The sequence below is a fragment of the Jaminaea rosea genome (assembly GCF_003144245.1).
Source record: "Jaminaea rosea strain MCA 5214 unplaced genomic scaffold BDZ90scaffold_3, whole genome shotgun sequence".
NCBI classification, from domain to species: domain Eukaryota; kingdom Fungi; phylum Basidiomycota; class Exobasidiomycetes; order Microstromatales; genus Jaminaea; species Jaminaea rosea.
The window spans coordinates 745,263-767,871 of record NW_020289977.1 but is presented as its reverse complement, the minus strand read 5'-3'; the positions used below and the strand labels follow the sequence as shown (position 1 = coordinate 767,871).

General features: G+C 59.0%; 9 protein-coding genes across 9 annotated transcripts; 5 read left to right on the top strand and 4 right to left on the bottom strand.

Moving 5' to 3' along the window:
* The first annotated feature begins 35 nt into the window (after positions 1-35).
* On the top strand, positions 36-1,836 carry BDZ90DRAFT_136228 (hypothetical protein). The gene is made up of 3 exons (XM_025503424.1): positions 36-456; positions 537-1,620; positions 1,690-1,836. Exons 1-2 carry the CDS (start codon positions 172-174, stop codon positions 1,344-1,346), a joined length of 1,095 nt encoding a protein of 364 aa, XP_025363601.1. The 5' UTR covers positions 36-171; the 3' UTR covers positions 1,347-1,620; positions 1,690-1,836.
* BDZ90DRAFT_250256 (succinyl-CoA synthetase-like protein) lies at positions 1,421-3,059 on the bottom strand. Its single transcript, XM_025507683.1, has 7 exons — positions 2,471-3,059; positions 2,309-2,408; positions 2,109-2,237; positions 1,933-2,038; positions 1,844-1,868; positions 1,670-1,772; positions 1,421-1,589 (listed from the first exon to the last, which is right to left on the bottom strand). Exons 1-7 carry the CDS (start codon positions 3,031-3,033, stop codon positions 1,488-1,490), a joined length of 1,128 nt encoding a protein of 375 aa, XP_025363600.1. The 5' UTR covers positions 3,034-3,059; the 3' UTR covers positions 1,421-1,487.
* An 86-nt stretch (positions 3,060-3,145) lies between these two features.
* BDZ90DRAFT_136153 (NAD(P)-binding protein) lies at positions 3,146-4,614 on the top strand. The gene is made up of 3 exons (XM_025503423.1): positions 3,146-3,391; positions 3,472-3,588; positions 3,660-4,614. Exons 1-3 carry the CDS (start codon positions 3,257-3,259, stop codon positions 4,557-4,559), a joined length of 1,152 nt encoding a protein of 383 aa, XP_025363599.1. The 5' UTR covers positions 3,146-3,256; the 3' UTR covers positions 4,560-4,614.
* On the bottom strand, positions 4,185-7,003 carry BDZ90DRAFT_230988 (acetyl-CoA synthetase-like protein). Its single transcript, XM_025505678.1, has 3 exons — positions 6,892-7,003; positions 5,862-6,780; positions 4,185-5,793 (listed from the first exon to the last, which is right to left on the bottom strand). Exons 1-3 carry the CDS (start codon positions 6,942-6,944, stop codon positions 4,669-4,671), a joined length of 2,097 nt encoding a protein of 698 aa, XP_025363598.1. The 5' UTR covers positions 6,945-7,003; the 3' UTR covers positions 4,185-4,668.
* Positions 7,004-7,285: 282 nt separating this feature from the next.
* Positions 7,286-8,578, top strand: BDZ90DRAFT_230986 (nascent polypeptide-associated complex, alpha subunit). The gene is made up of 5 exons (XM_025505677.1): positions 7,286-7,393; positions 7,485-7,658; positions 7,823-8,128; positions 8,206-8,260; positions 8,333-8,578. The coding sequence occupies exons 1-5, from the start codon at positions 7,352-7,354 to the stop codon at positions 8,359-8,361; spliced, it is 606 nt and encodes a 201-aa protein (XP_025363597.1). The 5' UTR covers positions 7,286-7,351; the 3' UTR covers positions 8,362-8,578.
* Positions 8,579-8,815: 237 nt separating this feature from the next.
* On the top strand, positions 8,816-11,778 carry BDZ90DRAFT_237963 (hypothetical protein). The gene is made up of 2 exons (XM_025507328.1): positions 8,816-9,763; positions 9,828-11,778. Exons 1-2 carry the CDS (start codon positions 9,284-9,286, stop codon positions 11,565-11,567), a joined length of 2,220 nt encoding a protein of 739 aa, XP_025363596.1. The 5' UTR covers positions 8,816-9,283; the 3' UTR covers positions 11,568-11,778.
* Positions 11,779-12,103: 325 nt separating this feature from the next.
* Positions 12,104-16,773, top strand: BDZ90DRAFT_230984 (putative sulfite reductase cys-4). Its single transcript, XM_025505676.1, has one exon. It carries the CDS (start codon positions 12,236-12,238, stop codon positions 16,742-16,744), a length of 4,509 nt encoding a protein of 1,502 aa, XP_025363595.1. The 5' UTR covers positions 12,104-12,235; the 3' UTR covers positions 16,745-16,773.
* Positions 16,774-17,080: 307 nt separating this feature from the next.
* On the bottom strand, positions 17,081-19,598 carry BDZ90DRAFT_237959 (MFS general substrate transporter; the record flags this gene model as incomplete). Its single annotated transcript, XM_025507327.1, has 3 exons — positions 18,090-19,598; positions 17,657-18,029; positions 17,081-17,545 (listed from the first exon to the last, which is right to left on the bottom strand). Coding segments are annotated over exons 1-3 (2,118 nt in total), but the record flags the coding sequence as incomplete, so codon positions are not given.
* A 755-nt stretch (positions 19,599-20,353) lies between these two features.
* BDZ90DRAFT_136002 (hypothetical protein) lies at positions 20,354-21,436 on the bottom strand. The gene is made up of 2 exons (XM_025503422.1): positions 21,300-21,436; positions 20,354-21,121 (listed from the first exon to the last, which is right to left on the bottom strand). The coding sequence occupies exon 2, from the start codon at positions 21,004-21,006 to the stop codon at positions 20,407-20,409; it is 600 nt and encodes a 199-aa protein (XP_025363593.1). The 5' UTR covers positions 21,007-21,121; positions 21,300-21,436; the 3' UTR covers positions 20,354-20,406.
* Between the last annotated feature and the right edge of the window lie 1,173 nt (positions 21,437-22,609).

The window sequence follows — 22,609 nt, the reverse complement described above, 5'->3', positions numbered from 1 at the left end:
TTAGCCTGGACTGACGTCAAGGTGGAGCACAGGCCGCCCCGCTTGGCGCCTCGAAGTGGCTCAGCGCGTCCTCCTCTTGCCTTTCTCATCCATCCACCCATCCACCCCATCCCTCGCTGTGCATCCCTTGTTCCCATCCATCCTCCTTCCTCCCCCTGTAGGTAGCCCGCAATGCCTTCTTCACACCACGAAGACCAAGCACATGAAGTGCCCAGCTTCTCTGCCAAGGCCTTTGGTCGGCTGCAGGTGCTCCACCCGATTTCGCTCCTCATCCTCATCGCCTCGCTTTCCATCTCGACGATCGTGCTCAAGCCTTCACTGGACACGGTCGCACGGCTGCACCCGACCTTCTTTGCGCCTAACAATGCGTGGCTGCTGGGCTATTGGGCGCTGCTCCTCCTGCTACAGGTGGGCACTGCATTGAGCGTGGCTCTGGCCTCTGGCGATCATACAAAGGTGAGCAGGCTCGACGCAGCACTCAGCTTAAGTCCAGTGTGGATCCATCTGACGCGTCCCTCCTCCCACCCATAACGCAGGCCCTTCTTACGAATGGCATGGGCCCGTACCTTCCCCTCGCCAACCTCTGCGTAGCAATCTGGGCTCCCCTCTTCGTCGTCAATACCCGCCCAGCATTCATCGCGGGAGAGGCCTTTCTCGGGGCTGCCCTTCTAGTCCTCCTGGCAAGCACCCTCGTCACCGGCGTACTTCGCTCGTACAGCCCCACCTGGCGTAGGCCCGTCGAGTGGCTCCTCGTCCATCTGCCTATCCGCCTCTTCCTCGCCGTCCTCTTGCAAATCGACGTCTGGCAACAGGGATTTATCCTCTTCGGTCTGGCAGAGAGCCCGCACGACTTGAAGCAGACCATCTGGCCTACATTCATCATCGTCGTCTCAACAGGTGTGGCCGCGTCGCTGTGGACCTTTGCGACGACGGACCTCGCAACGGGAGGAGCATCCATCTTCCTTCAGCTGGCCCTCTTGTTCAACCGCAGACTGGCAGAGCATCGCCCCACTGAGGTCTTTGCTGCTCACGTCCTCAGCATTGCATTGATCGGGACGGGTCTCATTGCGAGCGTGGCCTGGGGTCATATCAATGGACAGCGTGCTGAGGAGCGTGAGGGCCGCATTGCGCTGCCGATTCAGCCACACGAGGATGCCGCTGTGGCTGCTGCCGAGGCGGAGGCTGCTGCTGCTGAGCAGAGGGCTGCGGAGAGGAGGGAAGAGGCGCAGAGGCTGCGAGAGGAGGGTAGCGAGGATGAGCCTACACCGAGCCAGTTGGAGCGCGGCGAAGGCAGCGGGAAGAGCAAGGATGGGCCGGCCGTAACGCGTAAGCTGGGGCATGACTGAGAGGAGCCCGAGCGAAGAGGATGATGTGTACTTGGGAGGCAGAGCAGTGCAGCAGCGGACAAACGCTTCGTATCGTAACAATGACACTTGGGATTTGAACAACCTTGCACTTTGAAAAAGTCGTCATGGTATCGTCGCAACCTACAACTCGCCCTTCTCCGCCTGCTCAGCCTGCTCGACCGCCAACCTCGCCGCGGCCTTGAAATCGTCCTCGATGGTGATCTTGAGGCCTGACTCGCGAAGCTGTGCGACAAAGCCGGAAGAGTAGCGCAAAGTCAGTGTCATGCAGGGGGCAACATCACCATAGTGAGGATCTGACGCACCTTTCTCTTCGCCTCGTCAGCACCAGTACCCATCACCCGTACCACGATGGGCTGCTTCATGTCGTTCGCCCGAATGGCGTCTATTATGCCGTCGGCAACGACGCTGTAGGAGAGCAGGGGAGGTTGTGTTGTGAGCCAATGCAAGCACGCCGTCTCCCTCACACTTCTACGCACTCGGTCTGCGTGATGCCTCCGAAAGCTGCAACGAGCAAGAGAGCGGTGTTAGAGTGCGGTCGCTCCATGGCATGGAGCATTGAGCTCACTGTTGACGAAGATGGCTTTGACATCAGGATCACGATTGAGCGTCTCGATAGCTAGTTCGGAGTTCTTGCGGTTCGCGCCACCGCCTCCGTCCAAGAAGTTGGCAGGCTGTTGCGTCATCGCCATCCTCGTCATGTTCAGCGGCTTTCCCGTCCTCTGCTTCATTGAGCGCACTCACCTTGCCCCCTGCGAGCGCCAGCCCATCCATTGTCGCCATGGCATTGCCCGCTCCATACCCAAAGGAGCCGATGTTCCCGCCGTTGTGCAATTTGATATAGAAGAGACCGCCATCGGATGCCTGTGCGGACTGGTATGCGTCAGGTCGTCGGGGCGTCAGCTAGCGAGCGAAGTGTCGCAGAAGGGTGCTCGTAAAGTCACATTGGGTTCCCTCTCCTCCTCTTGAGCCTTGTGCAACTCTTGGAGGTCTTCAGGCATGCGATGCACTGCGTAGTCGTCGAACTCGAGGTAGGGAGATGAGCTGCGGAGCGATCGAGACATCAGCCATTGGCCAGGCTCTCTTTCCAGGGATGAGCATCTCACACATCGATAACGCCCTCTGCTTCTTCGTGCACAACGCATGTAAACCAGATTCCCTCCCCTCTCTTGAAGACCTGCCACAACTTGACCAACATCTCCGCGACTGCTTTCTTGCTCTTCTCGCTCTTGAGGGCGTCATCGATTTCCTCCCTTTCCAGCAGACAGAGTACAGAGCTCGGCTGCAGCATGTCACCTTTGTGCCCTTGTATGGCTTGTTTCGCGCCGAACCCAGGGGCTTGGGATAGGGCTAACAAGCCTAGATCGCCTTCGCCGAATCGCTGGTTTGATGGAGTGTTGGAGAGGCGTGAGGTGGAAACAGCAACGAGTGTGGGGCCGAAAAAGGTTGTCGAATCAGGACCGACACGCTGCGCTCGTCTGTCGGCGTGGAGGAGGATGGCAAGACCGTCACGGGGACTTGATGATGTTGATGCTGATGAGCTCGAGACAGGTACGCCCAACTGGTCAGAAAGGTACTTGGCCGCCCTTTGTGCCTTGATGGAGAAGCAGCGATGAGAGACCTGTAATCGTGATAATTGTCTTGCGGCCGGGCTCCTAAGGAGAGACATGCTAGCGGTACTACGCGGAATGTTGGCTAGGGATTAATGGTCAAGAAGAGCGAGTGCGGGGAAAACGCACGGATCAACGACACGGCAATGCCGGCGATTGAATCGGAGGTGGAGTCCTGTCACGATTCAAGTCGTGGGAAGGCAATCGATCAACGCTTCCAACTCACCACATCCTAGCGAGACGCAAAGCGTTCCGCCGCGTGCATGGCCTAAGGGACTGACGATGGCATCCAAGGGAGCCTTGAAAACAGCTGCCGACGGCGCTCGTCTCTTCAAGACTTCCTACGCACGTACGATTGGCAATCTCAAGGTCGATGCGTCTACACCATGTATTGTGCAGGGATTTACGGGAAAGAGCGTGAGTGCGGGCGGACCCTGCTTTTCATTTGGCGAGGCAAGCAAGAGTTTGGCCACGCTGACCTCGCGAGCAAACGGCAGAGCACCTTCCACTCCAAGCTCTCCCTGGACATGGGCACCAACATCGTCGGCGGGGTCAGCCCAGGCAAGGGGGGAAGAACACATCTGGAACGGCCCGTCTTTGATAGCGTGAAAGAGGTGCGCCAGAGCGTCACTCTAGATCATTGATTGGTAGGGCATCAGCACTTACCAGTCCCTTTTGCTCACAGGCCGTCAAGCATGTGAAGCCACATGCTACCGCAGTCTTCGTCCCTCCACTCCTCGCGGCAGACGCAATAATCGACGCCATAGAGAACGAGGTGCCCCTCATCGTAAGCGTGGCGGAAGGAATACCGGTGCATGATCAGATCAAGGTCATGTCCGCTCTACATTCACAGGACAAATCGCGTCTGGTTGGAGCGAACAGCCCAGGACTAGTCAACCCGGCCGGATGTAGGCTCGGGATTTCGCCCAGTATAGTCGCAGCGCCAGGACCGATAGGTGAGCGCTCGAACCACCTGTCCATGTCTTCACTCCTGCTCCCTTCGATGATTAACTCAATCCCTGCCATCCTGTGCCCAGGCATCGCCGCCCGATCCGGCACCCTCTCCTACGAGGCCGCAGCCTCGTGCAAATCGACCGGCCAGTCCTACATCTTTGGTCTCGGCGGGGACTTCTACCCGGGCACACGCACAGCCGAAGCCCTCGAATTCTTCATGAATGACGAGAGCACAAAGGGGATCATACTGGTAGGCGAAGTGGGAGGGGTCATGGAGGAAGAAGCCATCGACCTCCTCCACAGCAACGGCTACCTCAACGCCGAGACGGGCGAGCCGATAAAGCCTATCGTGGGCTTCATCTCTGGCCGCAATGTGCCTCCGGGTCAGACATTCGGCCACTCCGGTGCCGTGTGGCGTGATGGGATCAACTCGGCGGAGCAGAAGCGCGAGGCGTGGAAGGAGGTGGGGATCAAGGTGGTAGACACCATTGCGGATACGGGGCCGGCGATTGTGGGAGAGATGAAGAGACGGGGCTTGATCGAGGGGGACAATGGGGACAAGGGAGGGAGCGGCTTCGGCTTGGCAGACGTGCTTACATTGGGGCTGGCGGAAAGTTTGATGTCTTCGTGAATCTGCATCGTGAGAAAGCATACATGATGGAAACGCGTGTTTAGTAGGGGAAGGGGTAGTCGCAGAAGAAGGGAATGAGCGAGATTGCGAAGTGGATCCTTTTCCAATCTTAAAGCTTCGACGACGTGTTCGCCGGCTCCTTGGCGTAGAGCTCCTCGAGGTCCTTTGCAAGAATCTTCTTCGCCTCTGGCCTCTTCATCTTGAACGTCGGAGTGATCAAACCATTCTCCACCGTGAAGGGCTCGACGCGCAGCTTGACATTCTTGATGTACTCGAAGCCAGCAAGCTTGCGCTGCCTTGCGATGCGCGTGTACTCGTCGAGCACGGCCTTGACCACCTTCTCGTCGCTGCACACCTCCTCGAGGCCCTTGAGGTCGGACGAGGTGAGCTGCTTGCCCGTCACGCTAGAAGCAAGGGGAGCAAAGGTCTCTGGGTCGACCACGGCAACGGCAACGAGATGAGCCTGCAGCGAATCGCCATAGAGCCAGGTCTGAGCCGTGAACTTGTTGGAGCTGAGAGTCTGCTCAACGTTCTCGATGGCGACGTACTCTCCCTGCGCGAGCTTGACCAGGTTCTTGACTCGGTCGATGATACGGAATCGGCTCAGGTCGTCAAAGGCAGCAACATCGCCCGAGTGGAGCCAGCCGTCCTCGTCGATTGTCTCCTTGGTCTTTTCAGGGTCCTTGTAGTAGCCGGGGAAGGTAGTCTGACCACGACTGAGAAGCTCACCTCGGGGCCAGGGCTTGTCCGTTGAACGGTACCCAAGCTCAGGCACATCCTTGAGTCGGACCTCACAGCCAGGCTGAGGAGCACCGCATGATCCAAGGCTCTTGTCACCTGGCATCATGATGAGACAGCAGCCCGTGTTCTCCGTCTGACCGTACCCTTCACGGAAGTCGCAAGCGAAGCAGACGCGCAGCAAACGGATCACCTCGGGGCGAATGGGAGCAGAGCCGCTGACCATCGACTTGACTTTGCCGCCGAGAATGGCCTGCACCTTCTTGAAGACGACGCGGTCCCACAGCGCGTGCGTGACCGAGGCATCCTCATCGTGGTTGGCAATCTTGGCATTGACGGCTGTGCGGAGCAGCTTGCCCTTGAGGCCTGGCCCGTCCACCTGGAATTGGATCTGCGCAGCGATGCGGTTGAAGACGCGAGGAACGCCCGGGAAGAGGGTGGGCTGGAGGACCTGGGCGTCCTCAACGAGCTTGGCGACATCGCCTCCGAAGTAGCCCTGCGCGAGAATGAGAGGGGGAAAACGGTCAGATTGAAGCTTGCAGCTGGCTGAAGTGGCTTACTCACGATCCTGGCGCCGCGACGGAACATGCAAGCCTCGAGGAAGCGGCCAAAGATGTGTGCCAAGGGGAGGTAACTGATCATCGTCTCGTCGTCATCCGCTGCAAAGCCGGTGAGGGGTGTGCAGCCAGAAGCGAGTGCCAGCTGATGGTGGGCGACGAGGGCGGCCTTGGGCCTGCCAGTGGTGCCCGAAGTGTAGCAGTAGCCACTGATTTCGCTGTTGTCCTTGGGAGGCTCGTGAGCTGTCGGGTTGGATCGGCCTAGCTGAAGGACATCCGAGAAGCTGAGGACCTCGATTCCCTTTTGTGCAGCCCATTGACGCGCAAGCTGCTGCCTGCTGAGCTCACCCTGCGGCAAGTTCTCGGTTCGCAATAGGTCGAGGAGTACAATGGCACGGAGGTGGGGGAGCTTGTCGGACGAGCCAAGCAGAGTCGAGATATGTGAAGTGGTAGTGAAGCAAACCTTTGCCTCGGAGTGGTTGAGGACGTACAGGGCCGAATCGTCATCGTAAGTGTCGTACAGACCTACAGTCTGGCGATTATGGGCTGCGTTTGCAAAGTCGATGATCTGCCACTCTGGTCGGTTCTGGCACCAGATGCCTACGGTCCACTTGGTCTTTGGCAGGCCTTGGCCCAGCTTGCCAGATGCGGCGAGGTGGGCAAGACCGGAGGCGACGGCTGTCCTCTGCTCTTCAACCTCATCGTAGGTGAGCCAGACGTACTTTGTCAGGAAGGTACCAGTGGCAAAGTCAAAGGGGCGCCATCCGAGACAATGTTTGTTGTGTGCCTTTTCGCGTCCGATGTTGAAGACATCGTAGTAGGTCTCGCGGGTGGAGAGCTCAGGGACGGCTGCGTTGCGGTAAATGGGAGTGAATCCCTCCTTTTCCGATCCGGGAACGGCGACTGATTGCTGCTTGAGGTTGAATCTGTGACGACGGTGCGATGAGGGATGATCAGCTACTGATGTTATCGCTCGAGCTTGGAGCTGCGCCTCGCCCGCCGAGACTGAGTATATGCGCCTTTGTGGTGATGCTCACGACTCGGGGGCAGCTGGAATCCAGTCTTCTCTAGGGGCAGGGCTTGCGCTCATCGTGTGGGCAGTTGTGACTCGAGTGTCGTTCTGTTGGATGAGGAGTGCGGAGGTGTTGGTGAGGAATCAAAGTGCCCACACCGACGTTCGTTGCCATTCAAATGGCGGCTGCCTCGTCCCACCGGCTCGTCCAGCCACTCTCGGCTTGATCCATCGCCAAGCCGAAGCCGGACTATCAATCGCGGAGACGTACGCCACGTGGTAGTTGTGGTCGTCGACGCCCGCGCGCTCTTGCAGGGCAGGGCAGGGCAGAGCGGAGGGCGGCGAGCGGCGAGCGGGCCAGGGCAGCTCACAAGGCGATTAGGCGGCACTTCTTCCTCAGCATCGATCGTCAATCGCAGCTAAAAGGTCCATCTCAGCTCCCCCAAGACCCATTTCTCTCCAACCCCTTTTCCCCACCTCGCATCATGTCTGCGTCCATCGAGGAGATCACCGACGATGTTCAGGACGTGAGTACGCGGACGAGATGCTGAGCGAGCGCTTCTTGTCCGACTGGGCTGACCCTTCTTGTTGCCTTGGTTGCTCCACCCACACCAACAGATCCAGGTCAACAATGGATCCGACTCTGAGGCACCCGCCGCAGAGGGAGCAGACGTCGCCATCCCGGCCTCGGTCCAGAACCGCTCCGAGAGGAAGAGCAGGAAGTCGCTCCAGAACATCGGCCTCAAGCGTGTCAGCGGCATCACCCGCGTTACCATGAAGCGTCCCCGTGGTGTGAGTATTGGCAGCGAGATGGCGAGATGGGAGATTGTTTGGCACTTGCAATGGGCGCAATGGTCGCCCTCACCGCCCTTTGGTCCAAGGGCTTGCAGGCAATGCCACTTTAGCTACGTCCAGCGGACTCACGTCTGAACCTATCGCACTCTCCGCATTCGCAGCACCTCTACGTCGTGCAGAACCCTGAGGTCTACAAGTCGTCTCACTCGGACTGCTACATCGTCTTCGGCGAGGCCAAGCCCGAGGACAACTCGCAGGCTGCTCAGGCTCAGGCTGCCCAGAGCCAGATGGCCCAACAGGAGGCTCAGGAGCGCATGCTCAGCGAGCAATTTGCCCAGTCCGTCGGCAGCGGTGCTGAGAACCAGACTGGCGCTGGCAAGAAGAAGGAGGAAGAGGAGGAAGACGATAGCGAGCCGATTGATGAGGAGGGCGTCGACGCCAAGGACATTGAGCTCGTTATGCAGCAGGTGAGTCGGTGAAGGGCCAAGGTCCATACTGCTTCGAAGAAGCTTGTGCTCATACCCCCTTGCACCCTCGCCATCAGGTCTCGTGCTCGCGACGCAAGGCCGTCAAGGCTCTCAAGGAGAGCAACGGTGACCGTGAGTCACCTCGGTCTAGCGTCGCCTCTTTCAACCAAAGCTGACCCGTTTATTCACCCCGCCTCTTCGCAGTCATCAACGCCATCATGAGCGCTTCGTAAACTGGCAGAGCAGCAACCATATTGAGTGGACGACTTCGACAATCGGGTGTTTTCTACTTTCCTCGCACCACCACCTCGCACCTCCAATTCTTTCGTGCGCCCTTTGTCGTCGTTGGCGCTTTCCCATTATGCCCCTGTCTTGGCTCATTAAATCATGTCACCATCTCAGCGGCGGTGCCTTGCAAATCATACAGCGAAGCGAGATGTTTGTGCTTGCGATGGATGAGCTGGTGATTGTTGCTTGTGACTACTGTGCTCGTCTTCGTAGTCGTCACGCTTCGTTGGACACGCTCCCACGGTATCCTCTGTAGGCCGCCCTCTTTGCTGGCTGGCCGCCCGCCGGAAGAGAATGAGCAGCGAGTCAGGTCGTGCGGGAGGCGAGAAAGCAGGCGGCGCGCCGCGAGGGAAACGAGGGGGCGGGCAGGCAGCAAGCAATTCTACTCGACCCCTCGCACCTCCATCTTGCCCTTCCAACCCTTTGCTCCCATTGCTGTGCTTCACCCGTTTCGTCTCGTTACGCCCTCACGCCTCATCATTGACCCATCGATCGATCACTCATCGATCCGTCGCATCATCAAGGCTCGAGAACAGGCGTCTCGGAGTCTGCCAGGCCCCGCAAAAATCATCTGTCCCGTCATCGTTACGCTTCCTACGACTCTACGACTTCCATAGCAGCGCAGCGCAGCGACGACCAGACGACCGGACGATAGCAACGACATAGCCAGCTCGACATTGAAGACTGCTAGGATAGGACACGCACGCGCTATCTGCCACAGACCAGCCTCATCACATCAACGAAGACCAAGTTCTTGACAAGCATCACTCTACCTCTCATCACTTTCGCGTTGGCCTTGGCGCTCTTTCCAGCTGCAGTCTTCCGCGACACGCCCTCCGACCCACCACTCAGCATCTCTCCGCCATCATGTCCGGTGACGAGCGTCAGGCAGCTCTAGAGCAGCGCTTCAATGCCATGTCCTTTGGCGCTGGGGGAGCAGGAGCAGACGCCGCCGCGGACTCCACTACTTCCTACTATCAGCCTCAATCTGCTTCAGCACGATTCGAGCGCTTTTTCAACACTGGCCCACCTTCTAGCGAGCAGACGCCCACCGGATATGGCCATCTACCCCTTCCTCCTAGCAGTGCTATGGGGTACCATCCGCCGCCGCCGCAGCAGCAACAGCATCAGTACCAACAGCAGCAGCTTCAGGCTCAACAGCAGCAATACTACGGCAATGCGACTGGTGCTCCATCGAGCAGCATTCCTGCAGGCTACAATGCATTTGGTGGATCTGGCATCATACCCAGTAACATGGGCTCGTTTGGAAGCGGCCGCCCCAGGCAGGCTGCTAGGAACGGCGCATATCAGTGGGACTCGTCGCTGAGCCCGCATGTCGGAGGCAATGTGAGTTGCCGCTGATTCAGTCCATCCCTCTGCAACTACTGCTGACCCTCTTGCGTACCCAAAGGCCTCCCTCTCTTCCCCGCTCTCCCCGCATGCCACCCTTGTCACTCCACCCCCAGGCTCTACGCAGACTGGGCCACAGGGATACTATGGCGCTCCTCTAGACAGCGGCGCCTATGCCGGACAGGGCCAGCCAAGCTTCGCAGACGAAGACGTGATTCCGACGGCAATTGTAGTCAAGAATATTCCCTTCAGCGTCAAAAAGGAGCAGCTTCTGCAGATCATCGAAGAACTCCGCATCCCTATGCCGTATGCCTTCAACTACCACTTTGACCAGGGCATTTTCCGCGGTCTCGCATTCGCCAACTTCAGATCTTCAGAGGAGGCGGACGCTGTCGTTGCTGCTCTCAACGGCTTCGACGTAGCAGGCCGCAAGCTGCGAGTGGAGTACAAGAAGGTGCTCCAAGTAGGTGAAAAGGAGAGGATCGAGAAGGAGAAGGCATTGAAGCGGATGAGAAGCATGCAGATGGAAAAGGACAGGGTCAGGAGAGAAACGGACCCTAGCGCTGTGCCTCCTCTTCCATCGCCATCGACAGCCTTACCCCAAGGCTCAGCCCTCGGCGTCGACACGTACGGCGCGGGCAGTACCAGTGGCGGCGACCCATATGGCAATGGCTTGCAGCAACAGCCGGATCGCCTCTCTCCACCCATCTCCCGCAGCCCCGTCCCTGCTGACAGGGCTTCGCCAACAAGCGCCAGCGATGCCCCTCCTTCCTCTTCAGGAAAGCGCGAAGAGCTCGACCTCAACGATCCGCAAGCCTTGGAGATTTACTCGCGTGTCCTCCTATTCAAGGACGATCGTATGCGCGATGAGTTGGCCTTCTCCCGCATTTTGTCCCCGCAAGAGCGTCGCACTGTGCATCTAGTGGCGCAGAAGCTGAACCTGTACCACTACTCTGTGGGCGAGGCGGAAGAAAGACACGTAATCGTGACGAAGAATGAAGTCAGAAGCCCCTCGGCGGGGAGTAGGCCACTCAGGTCGCAGGCGTCGACCATTGGGCGATCACAGAGAGCTGGAGACCAAGCAGCTGCCGCAGCAGCGGCGGCGGCAGGCGGCGGGATTGGTGGTAGCGGAGCAGGGACCTTCGCCTCTATCAACAGGCGAAGCTCAGGTATGCTTCGAGGCAAGAAGTCTGCACCGGACATCAAGCGCAATCGTGGGGAGATGCAGTACGACATCTCCACGATGCCATCGGGCGGGTACGGGTCGGCTGCTCACTTCTCGACGGCCAATGGGCTGACCCAGTCGTTGGGGAGGAAGAGCAATGGCAATTTGAGGGAAGGGTACGGATCCACGTCGGCAATGAGTTCCTCCGCGAAGGGGCGCACGGCTGGTGGAGGAGGAGGAATTGGCGGTGCGGCAGGATTGCAGAGTCTCTTTGCGTCGCCATTTGAGGTGCCGCCCGTCCCTTCGTTGGGCACGTCGTACGGGCCCGAGTCTACTGGATATTCTACTTCAGTCGGCGGCAATGGTGGTAGCACCATCAGCGGCGGAGCTAATGGCGCCCTTCGCCAACCACGTGGGCCTCCTACTCCGGGCCAGTCGACCGAGAGCCGCAACTTTGCGCCGCGTATCAATCGAATGGCGGCAAATGCAGCAGCGGCCGCGGGATCATCGTCACAGGGATCGACGGAAGGAAGCAGCGATAAAGTGGGATCTTCAGACGTGCGGCCACAGTATGGGGCCGATATGGAGGGGAGATTGGCTAGCATAGACGTGCAGTCGAGGGAGCCGTTGGAGTAGCATGGCGTGGCGCGTGGGCAAAGAAATATTGACGACAAAGACGACTTTGATGCACGCCACGCCCTTGGCTACGAAGCCACTCCCTTTTCTCTCTCTTGTTCTCCCTATTAGCTTCCATGTAGCTCGGCCTGGCTCTATGTTGACGCTGCTCTAGTCTCTTGCAAATTGACGTCTCGTCTCTAGTGTTGCTCCCTTTTGCCGTGATGGCTGCTTATCCCCTCCTTATCCCATCGTTCTCGCGGAAGTCTCTTTAAGCCACGTGCTGAGCGCCCGGGTGACTAAGACAAGGCTCAGGTCGGCCTTGAATTTGCCGTCGCCCATCGGAGACGACGGAGGGGGATTCGCCAGTCGCCGCTGCGAGGTCAAGCTGCACGACTGCAAGAGCTGCAAGTGCGAAGTCGAAGTCGGGGCGGCGTTAAGAAAAGGCACCAAGCATTGCGTGCTCACTTCTCGAGATTGTGAGAGCGAGCATTGTGTGCGGGGGCCATCGTGTGTTGCTGTGTAATCGGCGGTCGGTCGAATCGTGCAAAGCCGAGCGATGAGATGTGGTCCTGACTTCTTCTCGTCGAGACGAATTCTTTCCTTGATCCTCCTCTGTCTTCACCACATCTCAGCGTCCCGCCACTACCTTGACCATCACCACCACCCCACCTCCCTCTCACGCTACGATGGCTGCCGCCGCTGCTGCCGCCGTAGCAAAGGTGGCGCTGCACTCGTCGAGGTCAATTGTCAATGTGACCCCGGCAGCTTCGTCGCCCGCTTCCCCCTTCTCAGCATCCCTCACAGCGAAGTCAGCAGACGCTTCAGTTCACGATGTCGCCTTCCACAACGAGCCCGCTGCCGAGTTGATCAACCTCTCCAAGGCAGCTGCATCCGGTGTCGTCTCACTCCTGGCCTCGGCGGATACGTCGCTCCTCACCCGCTTCGTGCCACACCTCCCTGCTTTGGTCAACACGGCCTCGGTCATTCACATTGCCACATCAGGTGATCATGCTGACGTACTCGCTCTGCGATCTTCGGGTCTCATCATCCTACACTCTTCAACCGCCACTGAGGCCCACGACCATGCGTTGCTGGCTGTACGCATCGCTGCCACAACCAAAAGGGCGGTTCTGCATTACTTCGAGACAGTCGATGGCGACAATGACGCCGTCCAGGACGAGGTGACAGAGGCTGATCTCAAGTCTTTTGTGGCGAGTTCATCATCGTCGGCCACTTCCCCGTCAACGGCGCCCAATGGAGTCAACGGCGTCAACGGCGTCAACGGAAGCAATGGCTATGCTGCATCCAACGGCAATGGAGTGGCAAACGGTAATGGCGCCTCCCACGTCAAGGCGCCCGCTTCGACCGGTGACTTGGATGCCGACCTTTCTGCCGCCTATGATGCCGTCTCCGACCTCGTAGGCCGCGAGGTCAAGCCCTTTGCCCTCTACGGTAGCTCGCAAGCATCGGACGTGGCAGTCGTCCTTGGACCGGGTGCAGAGGCTCTTTCCAAGGCAGACTCAAGCCTCGCCGTTATTGACGTGCGTCTCGTGCGACCTTCTCTCGCCACTTCCCTCCTCTCCGTCATCCCCACGTCGGCCAAGCGCCTCATCACTTTGGAGCGAAGTGCCCGCCGCACGACGCGCATCGGGCCCCTTTTCGTCGACGTCGCCACTGCCTTGCAGTCAGACGATTCTCGTAGCATTCCCGCCACCTTTGTCAGCGGATCACTTGGTCACATCACCAGCAGCAACGCCAGCGACGCAGCAAAGACCGTTTCGAATGCGCTCTCATCGCAGAAGGCTGGTCACGGTGTGCTGATTGGTGACACGGTCAAGAAGACCGCCGCGCCCGCTCCCGCGACCACTGCTCCTGTCACACCGCCCAAACACGAGGAGGCCTATTCGATCATGCTTGACCAGGTCTTCAAAGAGCGTCTGGCGGTCATCAACTCCCCGCACGACGAGACGGACCCCCACCCGGCTGCTCGCTCGCCAGAGTATGCCTTCGGTCAAGTCATGGGACAGCTCGAGCAGCGCGACGCCCTCGAGCGAGCAGTCAAGTCTGCTGTGCGCACCGGTGGTGTCTCGCCCGAGCTTCACGACATTTTGTCGCAGTGGCTCGTGAGCAAGGACGACTCCACCAAGAGCGCCGCCCTCTCTGCCAAATTCTCGACTCTCCTCTCCAGCGCCTCGTCTTCCCCTGACATCGACAGCATCAAGTCGCTCGTCTCGCACGCCGACAACAAGTCACGCTGGATCGTTGGCTCTGACGCATGGGCCTACGACGCTGGCATGGGCGGTGTGCACCACGTCCTCGCCTCGGGTCGCAACGTCAATATGCTCATCTTTGACACCTTGCCATACAGCAAGCGTGACAGCATCGACGCCTCAAAGCGCAAGAAAGACATTGGTCTCTACGCAATGAGCTACGGTGGCGCCTACGTTGCCAGCACAGCCGTCTACGCTGACTACACGCAGGTGCTTCACGCACTCCTCGAGGCAGACAAGTTCGATGGCCCGTCCGTCGTGCTTGCATACGTCCCCTACCGTACAGTCGATGCAGCTGCCATTGAGGTACTTAAGGAAACGAAGCTGGCTGTTGATTCGGGCTACTGGCCCCTCTACCGCTGGGACCCAAGCGCCGAGAGCAAGGGCAAGGAGGTCTTCCGTCTCGACAGCACTCGCGTTCGCGAGCAGCTTCGCGAGTTTCTGGACCGTCAGAACCATCTCAGCTTCCTCGCCAATGCTCGACCTGAGCTTAGCTACGACTTGGCCTCAAGCCAGGGAACGGCGTTGCGCGAGAGGCAGAAGAGCAAGGCAAAGGAGGCGTACGAGAAGATGCTTGACAACCTGGATGGTCCGCCGCTTTTGATTCTCTTCGCCTCTGACGGCGGCAACGCTGAAAAGCAGGCAAAGAAGCTCTCTGCCCGTGCCAAGGCTCGAGGAATTGCTGCCCGTCTCCTTGCGATGGACGATTTCCCAGTGGCCGAGGAGCTCAAGGATGAGGAGAATGTCATCTTCCTCACTTCGACCGCTGGTCAGGGTGAGGCGCCGCAGAACGGTCGTCTCACCTGGAAAGCGCTGCAGGCCATGGAGTCAGGCTCGCTTTCCGGTGTCAAGTACTCCGTCTTCGGTATGGGCGACTCACACTACTGGCCTCGTCCCGAGGACGCTCACTACTACAACAAGCCGGGCAAGGACTTTGATCTCCGTCTCGAGAAGCTTGGCGCTGAGCGTGTGGCTGATCTCGGTCTGGGCGACGACCAGGACCCTGATGGACCGCAGACGGGCTACAAGGTTTGGGAGCCTCTCGTCTGGAAGGCCATGGGCGTCGACGCAATCGAGGTCAAGGAGGCTGAGCCCGAGCCAATCAACAACGAGCACATGAAGATTGCCTCCAACTACCTGCGTGGAACGATCGTCGAGGGTCTCGCCGACAAGTCGACGGGTGCCATCGCTGAGACGGACCAGCAGCTGACTAAGTTCCACGGCACTTACATGCAGTACGATCGCGACACCCTCGACGAGCGCAAGGCTGCCGGTCTGGAGCCCGCCTACTCATTCATGATCCGCTGCCGTATCCCCGGTGGTGTCTGCACGCCCAAGCAGTGGATGCAGCTCGACGATGTGGCTGAGCAGTACGGCAACAAGACAATGAAGATCACGACCCGCCAGACGATCCAGTACCACTGCGTGGTCAAGGGCAATCTCAAGTCTGCGATGCAGGGCATCAACAAGGCTTGCCTCGATACCATTGCCGCTTGCGGCGACGTCAACCGCAATGTCATGTGCTCGCCCAACCCGGCCATCTCCCAGCTCCACGATGACGTCTACGAATTCAGCAAGAGTATCTCAGAGTACCTCCTGCCGCGCATGAATGCCTACCACGAGATCTGGCTCGACAAGGGCACTGATTCCAAAAACCAACTTCTCGCTGGCGGAGCCTTGAAGGACTACGAGCCCCTCTACGGCCCTTACTACCTTCCCCGCAAGTTCAAGATTGCAATCGCTGTCCCGCCACGCAACGATACCGACTGCTTCGCGCACGACATCGGTCTCATCGCCATCGCTGGCAAGGACAAGAAGCTCAAGGGCTTCAACCTCTCCGTCGGAGGCGGCATGGGAGTCACGCACTCAATGAAGGTCACATACCCCCGTGCGGGCTCTGTCATTGGCTTCGTCACCTGCGAGCAAACTCTCGAGGCGTGCAAGCAGGTCATGCTTATTCAGCGCGACACGGGCAACCGTGCTAACCGCAAGCAGGCTCGTCTGAAGTACACCATCGACAATTACTGGAAGGGGCCGGAGAACTTCCGCAAGGAGCTGGAGCGTCGCCTTGGCTACCAGCTGGCCGAGCCCGAGTCGTACAAGTTCACGACGAACACGGACGAGTACGGCTGGAAGAAGGATCACCGTGGCAACTGGCACTGCACCCTGTGGCTCGAAAATGGCCGCGTGAAGGACGTGCCTGGCGAGGAGTTCCGTAAGGGCCTTTACGAGCTTTGCAGGCGAATGGATGCGGAGGAATGGGGCTCCAAGCTGCGCATGACGCCCAATCAGCACATTATCGTGGCCGATGTGCCAGCCGACCGCAAGCAGGCGCTGGAGGAGCACCTTCGCGCTTGGAACATGGACCAGTACGAGCGACTCACCGGCGTCTTCAAGTCCGCTTCTGCTTGCGTGGCCTTCCCTACCTGCGGTCTTGCCATGGCAGAGTCGGAGCGTATGCTTGGCGGCTTCGCAGGGCGTGTCGAGAAGCTGTTTGCGCGCTGGAATTTGCAGGAGACCGAGGTCACTACTAGGGTCAGTGGGTGCGCAAATGGGTGCTCGCGATCCTGGCTGGGTGAGATCGGGCTTGTCGGCAAGGCGCCCGGCACGTACCTCCTCTTGCTTGGTGGCGCACACGATGGATCAAGGCCCTCCAAGCCGTATGCTGAGTCGGTCACTGAGGACGAGATCATCAAGCTCCTCGAGCCTGTGGTGGAGAGCTACGCCAAGCACAAGGAGGAGGGAGAGCCCTTTGGCGACTACGTCACCAGGGTGGGCATCATCAGAGCTACGACCGAGGGGAAGAGGTTCTATGAGGATTCGCTCAGTAACGGTGTGCCCGAGTGGCGCAACGCGCTTCCCGTGGGCGTTGACACTTTGCCCAAGGGGAAGATCTCGTTGCCTGCGGTAGCAACCAGCGCTTAGATGGGCAGACGAGCGCGCAAGGCGGAAGGGTGTAGTTCATAGATCATGATCCGCTTGATTCCTAATATCATGTCTCATTCTCGTTGACCTCAGCGTTGCGTCGTGCGAATGCAAGAGGTACTCATTGTTCTCTTTGTATGCTAGGCGATCGACGGAGCGATGAGGATGGACCAAAGCGGCATTGGGCTCCAGTGGCGAGCGAGGAACGGCGACGACACGGTGACGTACACAAGAGCAGATGCATTACGATGAGCACACAAAGAGCCTGAGCTGACAGGATGATGCGAAAAGAAGTCTCGACCAAGCTACGCACTATCGCTGCGACTGCTCCGCCCTAGCCCTAGGTCTAGGCGGCAGCCCCGGCAAGCTCTTGATCTTCCTCACACGAATGAACAGCGTACAAGCCAGCGCTGCGAGTAGCACCCCCTCCCCTGCGTAGAAGATGGCCCAAGGCGCAGTATGGGCCCAAGTCTTGAAGACCCAGGTGAAGAAGAGCGGGCCCAACACGGTACTACCAATGGCGCTCACGATACTCCAAGCCCCAAAGAGCCGGCCCGCTTCGTCCGGTCGCTGTAGGAGGGCCAAGGCGAGAGAGGCCATAGATGCGGAAGAGGCGGCTCCAAGGGAGACAAAGAGGGAGCCAAAGATGAAGCCGGTGGGTGTGCGCCAGAAGCAGAGCGTTGCGTATGCTACAGAGTCGATGAGAAAGGAGGCGCGCGTGAGCTTCAGGTCGAAGTGGCTGTCGTGCAGGAGACGGAGATGCTTCGCTCGAAGTGTCCAAAGCTCTTCGACTGTGGCGTGCTGGGAGGAGTCAAAGTCCACATCGTCGTTGTCGTCGTCGTCAACTTCATCCTCAGTCTCGCCTTCAGTGAGAGCGCTGGGGGAAGTAGTACGAGAAGTAGAGTCGACGACGGGCGAAGTGGCGCCATAGCTCTTCCTCGTGCTTTGACTCCTGGCAGCAGTTCGTCCTTCGTCATCCAGTAATAGGCCTGTTCGCTCATCCGCCGAGTCTTGCGGCAAGGCCACTCTCTTTGGCGGCCTGTGCAGCACCTTTATGATCACTGGCAGCACCAGCGTAAGCGATACCACCCTTGCCACGCTGATCCCCGTCAGGAAGAGCCCGAGGGTAGTAGCGTCCCATCCAAAGACTTCCTGCGCATAGATGGTCTTGACAGTCATGAGACCCATGCAGGACATGGCGAGGAAGTAGGATATGGAGAGCCAAGTGAGGTTCCAGTCTCGCTTGCGTTTTCGCGAGATGTGGGAGACGGAGATGTGAGATGAGCTGGCGGCGGGCGCTGGTGTTGCTGCTGTAGTCGCAGTGGCGTCCCGGCGCAGGTTGGACAGCGAGGGCATCGGCGTGGCAGGGCGGGACTGAAGTCGCTCTACCTCATCGACTTGACGGGGAAGGAGCATAGCTAGCGGCTGCAGAGGAGTGAGGAGGCGACGTCGCACTTGCATCTTAACGCTGTCCCCTCCTTCGGTTGGGGCGTTGCGACGGTTGAATTCGGCCATGGCTGATCGCTTACGCTCCGGGCTCACGCTCTCAGGGATGACGAATAGGATGAGAAGAATGTAGAGTGTATGCGTCGAAGTGGCGAAGACGAAGGTGGACATCAAGCTGTCCGTTACTTTGGCCATCCAACCTCCCAGAGCGGGGCCGACTGTCAGACCGAGGTAGAAACAGCCTGACAGCTGAGCAAAGACCTTTGCGCGAGTGCCGGCTGGTGTGACGTCGGAGATGAAGCCCTGATGACCGGCAATGATGGTGGCGATGCCGCCTAGTAGGCCCTCGATGACGGAGGAGATGATCATGAAGTGGGTGCCAAATGGCAGGCTGGCCACTGGAAGCAGACCGACGGCTAGATAGGAGAGATCTGCAGTCAAGAGTCCTGTCACGGCCGCAGCGAGGACTTTAGTCCTGCCCCTACGGTCAGAGAGGCCACCCCACCATCCCGTGGTGATAGCGCTGAGAATACCCATGGTGATGGTGATTTTCATCTGCAGATCGGCAGATGCTGCCGCTACATCCGGATTTTTGAGGCACGCCGATGAAACGGGCGGACGCTCATGAGGAAAACGAAGGATCCCAGCTCCGTCCGTGGGCATTGGTAGATTGTGAGAGGCGTCCCTTGCCAACTCTTCGCAGACTATTTGATTGAAGAGCTGCACTTTGGCCGACATGATTGTCCCACCTCCGACGGCTAAAAGAGTGGTAAGAGGGATGAGCCAGAGGGGACTGGGCCGACGATACCAAGGTCGATCTTGGAGCCAGGCCAAGTGATCGTGCATTGGGTCCACGGGAGGTGTGGCACCACTTGAACCCTGCGCTGGCTGTGATTCTACATCTGCCGCACTGTCATTCGCCGTCTTTGGTGGAGCTCGCTGCTCGTCATCAAGCCGGTAGAGGATGTCCCCCATGACCGGGTCGCCCGAGTCGATTGCCAAGGGGCCGGCTTCTACGCGCCCCGGTGGCGGCGGGTGAACCAACGGCGTGCCGCTGCTGTTGGACCGGCCGCTCGAGGACGAGGCGCTGCGGCGCATGGCTGGTGGACGTAGGTGAGATGGTACTGCCGAGGATGGTGACGAAGACGATGCAGCAGCTGTTGAGGTGGAGGCTGTCATGCTGCGTAGATGCCGTGATAAGGGAGGGTGAGGTAGGAGTAATAGATGCGAGGAGTACAACGGGGTAGCTGTTCCTGAAGCCAGGCAGAGGTGGTTGACTGAATCGATGTCGTGAGTTGAGTGCGTCAACCAATGAATCAAGCGTTGCCCTCGTCCTTCGGCCCTTGATAGCTGCTGGCCATTTGAGGTCGCAAAGTGAACGGCGGTATGTAAGATGTTAAGATTGGCCAATGCCCCTCTGTTGGTGTGTTCCCGCCCGCCCGGCGGGCTGAAAGACCCTAACTTCAAGCACGGGGGCAGGCTAGAATACAGTAGTCCGCGCTAAATTCCCCCAGCTTGGCTAATGGCCTCACGGCTTTACGGCGATAAGGCGAGGAGGCAATCCTCGTACGACTCAGCACATCGCGCCTCGAGGCCATCAGCTCAGCACGGGCAACGACAGCGTATGAATGGCCCGTCCTGAATCTCAAGCAAACAGACGCGGGCACAGAAATCAACCATCATCGACCTCCGATCAAGCGGGGTCGGACGCACTCGCCGCGATCACAGCCACGCTCGCAGGTGTGGGTCTCATGGAGAGGCCGAAGCCTACGTCGTTATTGAGATCGAAGAAGAAAGGATGAGATGATGAGATGGTTGATGAAGACAAAAGAGGCGGTCGCACTGCACAGCAGAGCGAAGGCATTGAGACGAGTCAAGGATCAGAAAGCAGAAGAGGCGAGACGACGATGATGACCAGATCATCGAGGAGGGCAGGGTTCGCAAGCACAGAGGTGACGACCATTTCGATGGCAAGAGGATATGAGACGACGAGCAGCAGACTAGGCGCATGCGTCGCTTCATATCTCCTACCGCCCCGTAGTAGTCGGACCCCCTATGCCCGTTCTTGCAAGTATCTTGACGTGGATCCACCAGGGACGGCGCGCTGTTGAGTTTGCAAGAATGATTAGACAGGATGGAGGACGTGACTGGTGCGGTGACGATCTACGATGACTTGACGGCGAGAAGCGAAGCAGGCGGTGCGTTCACACGGCCGTTTATTGCTCCTCGGGGGTCGCGGATCGTCGCGACGCAGCAGCGGCACGGCGGACGTGACGAAGGGCGTGGTTGGAGCGCTTCGACGATGACGAAGAGATGGCCTGCTTGTACGTCGAGCCGAGGGAGCTGAGCGTCTTGCCGTTGTGGCTGGGGGTGAGAGCACCGTTGTCACCGTTGTCGGCGTCCGAGATGAAGTAAGCCTTGACCATGTCATCGTTCTCGAAGAGCTGGACAGCCTGCTTGGCGAGCGCGTCGGTCTCACCCACGTTGCCGTAGTTGTGAGCGCCGTTCTGGTAGTTGGCGTAGGCGAACTCGGTGATCCAAAGGCAGTTGTAGGAGGCGTACTTGGTCTTGTAGTGGTCGAGGACACCCTTGACGCCCTCGATGGAGTTCTGGAAGATGTGCACACCAATGCAGTCGGGCTTGACCGAGACGGCGTCGAGGAAAGGCTGCATCATCGTCTCGTCCTTCTGGAGGGCCATCGAGGGCGAGATGAGCTTGGTACCAGCGTTCTTGTGCTTGGCCATGAGCGAGTCCCAGAGGTTGGCTGCAGACTCGACGCTCATCTTGCCGGAAGAACCAGTGCCGTGGAAGTCCATCTCGTTGAAGCCAATGATGTACTTGTACTTTCCGACCTCGAGCTTCTTGAAGTCAGCGAGGCGCTTCGAGTTGGGCTGCGAAGAAAGACCGGTGTTGGCGTCGTCGTTGCCGGCACCCCAAAGCATGGGAACGTACATGGCCGAAGAGCCAGAGTGGTCGTTGCCGCCAGATGCTCCCCAGTCGATCCAAGCGCCGATGTTGTCGCCCATCATGGAGACGGACTGGCCACCAGCGACACCGGCCTTCTTGCCGTTCGGGGTCATGCCGGAGACGGACACCTTGCTGCCGGAGCTGGAGCTGGTGCTGGAGGATGAGGAAGCAGAAGACGAGGAGCTACCGGTGGCCTCCTTGTTGTCGCTGTCGTTGGTCGACTTGGAGCTCGACTTGTGCGACTTGTGGTGGGACTTGTGGTGGGACTTGCCGCTCGACTTGTGCTTGGTCGCGAGCTGGCTGCCAGTGTTGGCCTTGCACTTCTTGGCTTCGATGACCTGCACCGCGACGGCCAAGATGGCAATAAGGAGGAGAGTGTGGGTGAACTTCATGGTTGCTTGGTTGTGAGGGAAAGTGGGGTTGCTTGGTTGCTGCGAGAGAGTGCCGGATTCGAGGTCCGTGAAGTGGGTGATGTGCTGTTGGTCAAGTGGTGCTTCGAGCAGACGTTGTCGTTGTTCTTGTTTGTTGTTGGCTACCAGATGAGCTCAGACAGTTGTGTGGATGGGAAGACGATGGAGGGCTGTTGGTAAGAGGAAGGGGTCAGTGGGGAAGGGAGGGAGGTTGGGCGATTGGAGTGGGTTGGAGGGAGAGGTGATGAAGAGAGAAAAGAGGAGATGAGGTCGCGCTGCGAGGGCGAGGATGAAATGCCTGCCAGCCAGACAGAGCCTGTCGCGCCCGCCTGATCGATCCAGTCGTCAGGGGAGCGTTGGGCGCGAAAGGCGGCGTCAACCCCCTTGCTTGTTTTCGCAGGGGCCGCTACGGCACTGGGCGACTGTGATTGCGTGCCGTCGACCTGGCGGCCAAATCTGACGAGCCGCGCGCCTGCCGCCCAAGTGCCTTCCTGTTGTACTCGCCTCGCCGTCGCCGCGTCGCCGTACTCCCGCTCGCTAGAGTAGGTCCAATCCTTCGAAGATCGAGCAGACTCGCAGCTCATGTGCCCCTCAATGCCGGCTCACTCACTGTCCGGCCTGAAATGAGGTGCGCCGCCAAGAAGGGCGGGCGAGCTTCATCGCAGCGCATCGCAGCCTTACGCTCACGCCCCTCGCACTCACGCAGACGCACAAAGCAGGGTAGTGCTGAGCTTGCCGCCGACTGCCTAGTGACCCTCCCCTGACCGAACAAGGGGATCGTCCCCCCTGGCTGGCGGCGTCATCCCTACCGTTCCTACCTTCTTGAGCGGCAGAGATTCCCTTTGTGCGCGCGCAGAAAATGACGGCGTTGCGGTTACTACCCTAGCGTGCTCAACAGTCGTTTCTTTGCCATCGGCGCCGCCCTTCACGAGCGGGTGACCCGCTCCTGTTTGTTCGCAGCTGACTGTCGTGCACACCCTCGTATCGCGGTTCAATAAACGGCGGTGTTCTAGTCAGTCGTAGTCTCGCTCACTCGTGCCGG

Bases quoted from the DNA above. Each gene is read 5' to 3' on its own strand.
- BDZ90DRAFT_230988 (XM_025505678.1), bottom strand. From the start codon at position 6,944: ATGAGCGCAAGCCCTGCCCCTAGAGAAGACTGGATTCCAGCTGCCCCC. The intron at 6,781-6,891 runs GTGAGCATCACC...CCGTCGTCACAG, and splicing joins ATTCCAGCTGCCCCCGAGTC to ATTCAACCTCAAGCAGCAAT. The intron at 5,794-5,861 runs GTGAGTAAGCCA...ATTCTCGCGCAG, and splicing joins TCCGTCGCGGCGCCAGGATC to GGCTACTTCGGAGGCGATGT.
- BDZ90DRAFT_230986 (XM_025505677.1), top strand. From the start codon at position 7,352: ATGTCTGCGTCCATCGAGGAGATCACCGACGATGTTCAGGAC. The intron at 7,394-7,484 runs GTGAGTACGCGG...CCACACCAACAG, and splicing joins TCACCGACGATGTTCAGGAC to ATCCAGGTCAACAATGGATC. The intron at 8,129-8,205 runs GTGAGTCGGTGA...CCTCGCCATCAG, and splicing joins TTGAGCTCGTTATGCAGCAG to GTCTCGTGCTCGCGACGCAA.
- BDZ90DRAFT_237963 (XM_025507328.1), top strand. From the start codon at position 9,284: ATGTCCGGTGACGAGCGTCAGGCAGCTCTAGAGCAGCGCTTCAATGCC. The intron at 9,764-9,827 runs GTGAGTTGCCGC...GCGTACCCAAAG, and splicing joins GCCCGCATGTCGGAGGCAAT to GCCTCCCTCTCTTCCCCGCT.
- BDZ90DRAFT_230984 (XM_025505676.1), top strand. From the start codon at position 12,236: ATGGCTGCCGCCGCTGCTGCCGCCGTAGCAAAGGTGGCGCTGCACTCG.
- BDZ90DRAFT_136002 (XM_025503422.1), bottom strand. From the start codon at position 21,006: ATGGACTTCCACGGCACTGGTTCTTCCGGCAAGATGAGCGTCGAGTCT.
- BDZ90DRAFT_136153 (XM_025503423.1), top strand. From the start codon at position 3,257: ATGGCATCCAAGGGAGCCTTGAAAACAGCTGCCGACGGCGCTCGTCTC. The intron at 3,392-3,471 runs GTGAGTGCGGGC...AGCAAACGGCAG, and splicing joins AGGGATTTACGGGAAAGAGC to AGCACCTTCCACTCCAAGCT. The intron at 3,589-3,659 runs GTGCGCCAGAGC...TTTTGCTCACAG, and splicing joins TCTTTGATAGCGTGAAAGAG to GCCGTCAAGCATGTGAAGCC.
- BDZ90DRAFT_250256 (XM_025507683.1), bottom strand. From the start codon at position 3,033: ATGTCTCTCCTTAGGAGCCCGGCCGCAAGACAATTATCACGATTACAG. The intron at 2,409-2,470 runs GTGAGATGCTCA...ATCGCTCCGCAG, and splicing joins GCAGAGGGCGTTATCGATGT to CTCATCTCCCTACCTCGAGT. The intron at 2,238-2,308 runs GTGACTTTACGA...GACGCATACCAG, and splicing joins AGGAGGAGAGGGAACCCAAT to TCCGCACAGGCATCCGATGG.
- BDZ90DRAFT_136228 (XM_025503424.1), top strand. From the start codon at position 172: ATGCCTTCTTCACACCACGAAGACCAAGCACATGAAGTGCCCAGCTTC. The intron at 457-536 runs GTGAGCAGGCTC...CCCATAACGCAG, and splicing joins CCTCTGGCGATCATACAAAG to GCCCTTCTTACGAATGGCAT.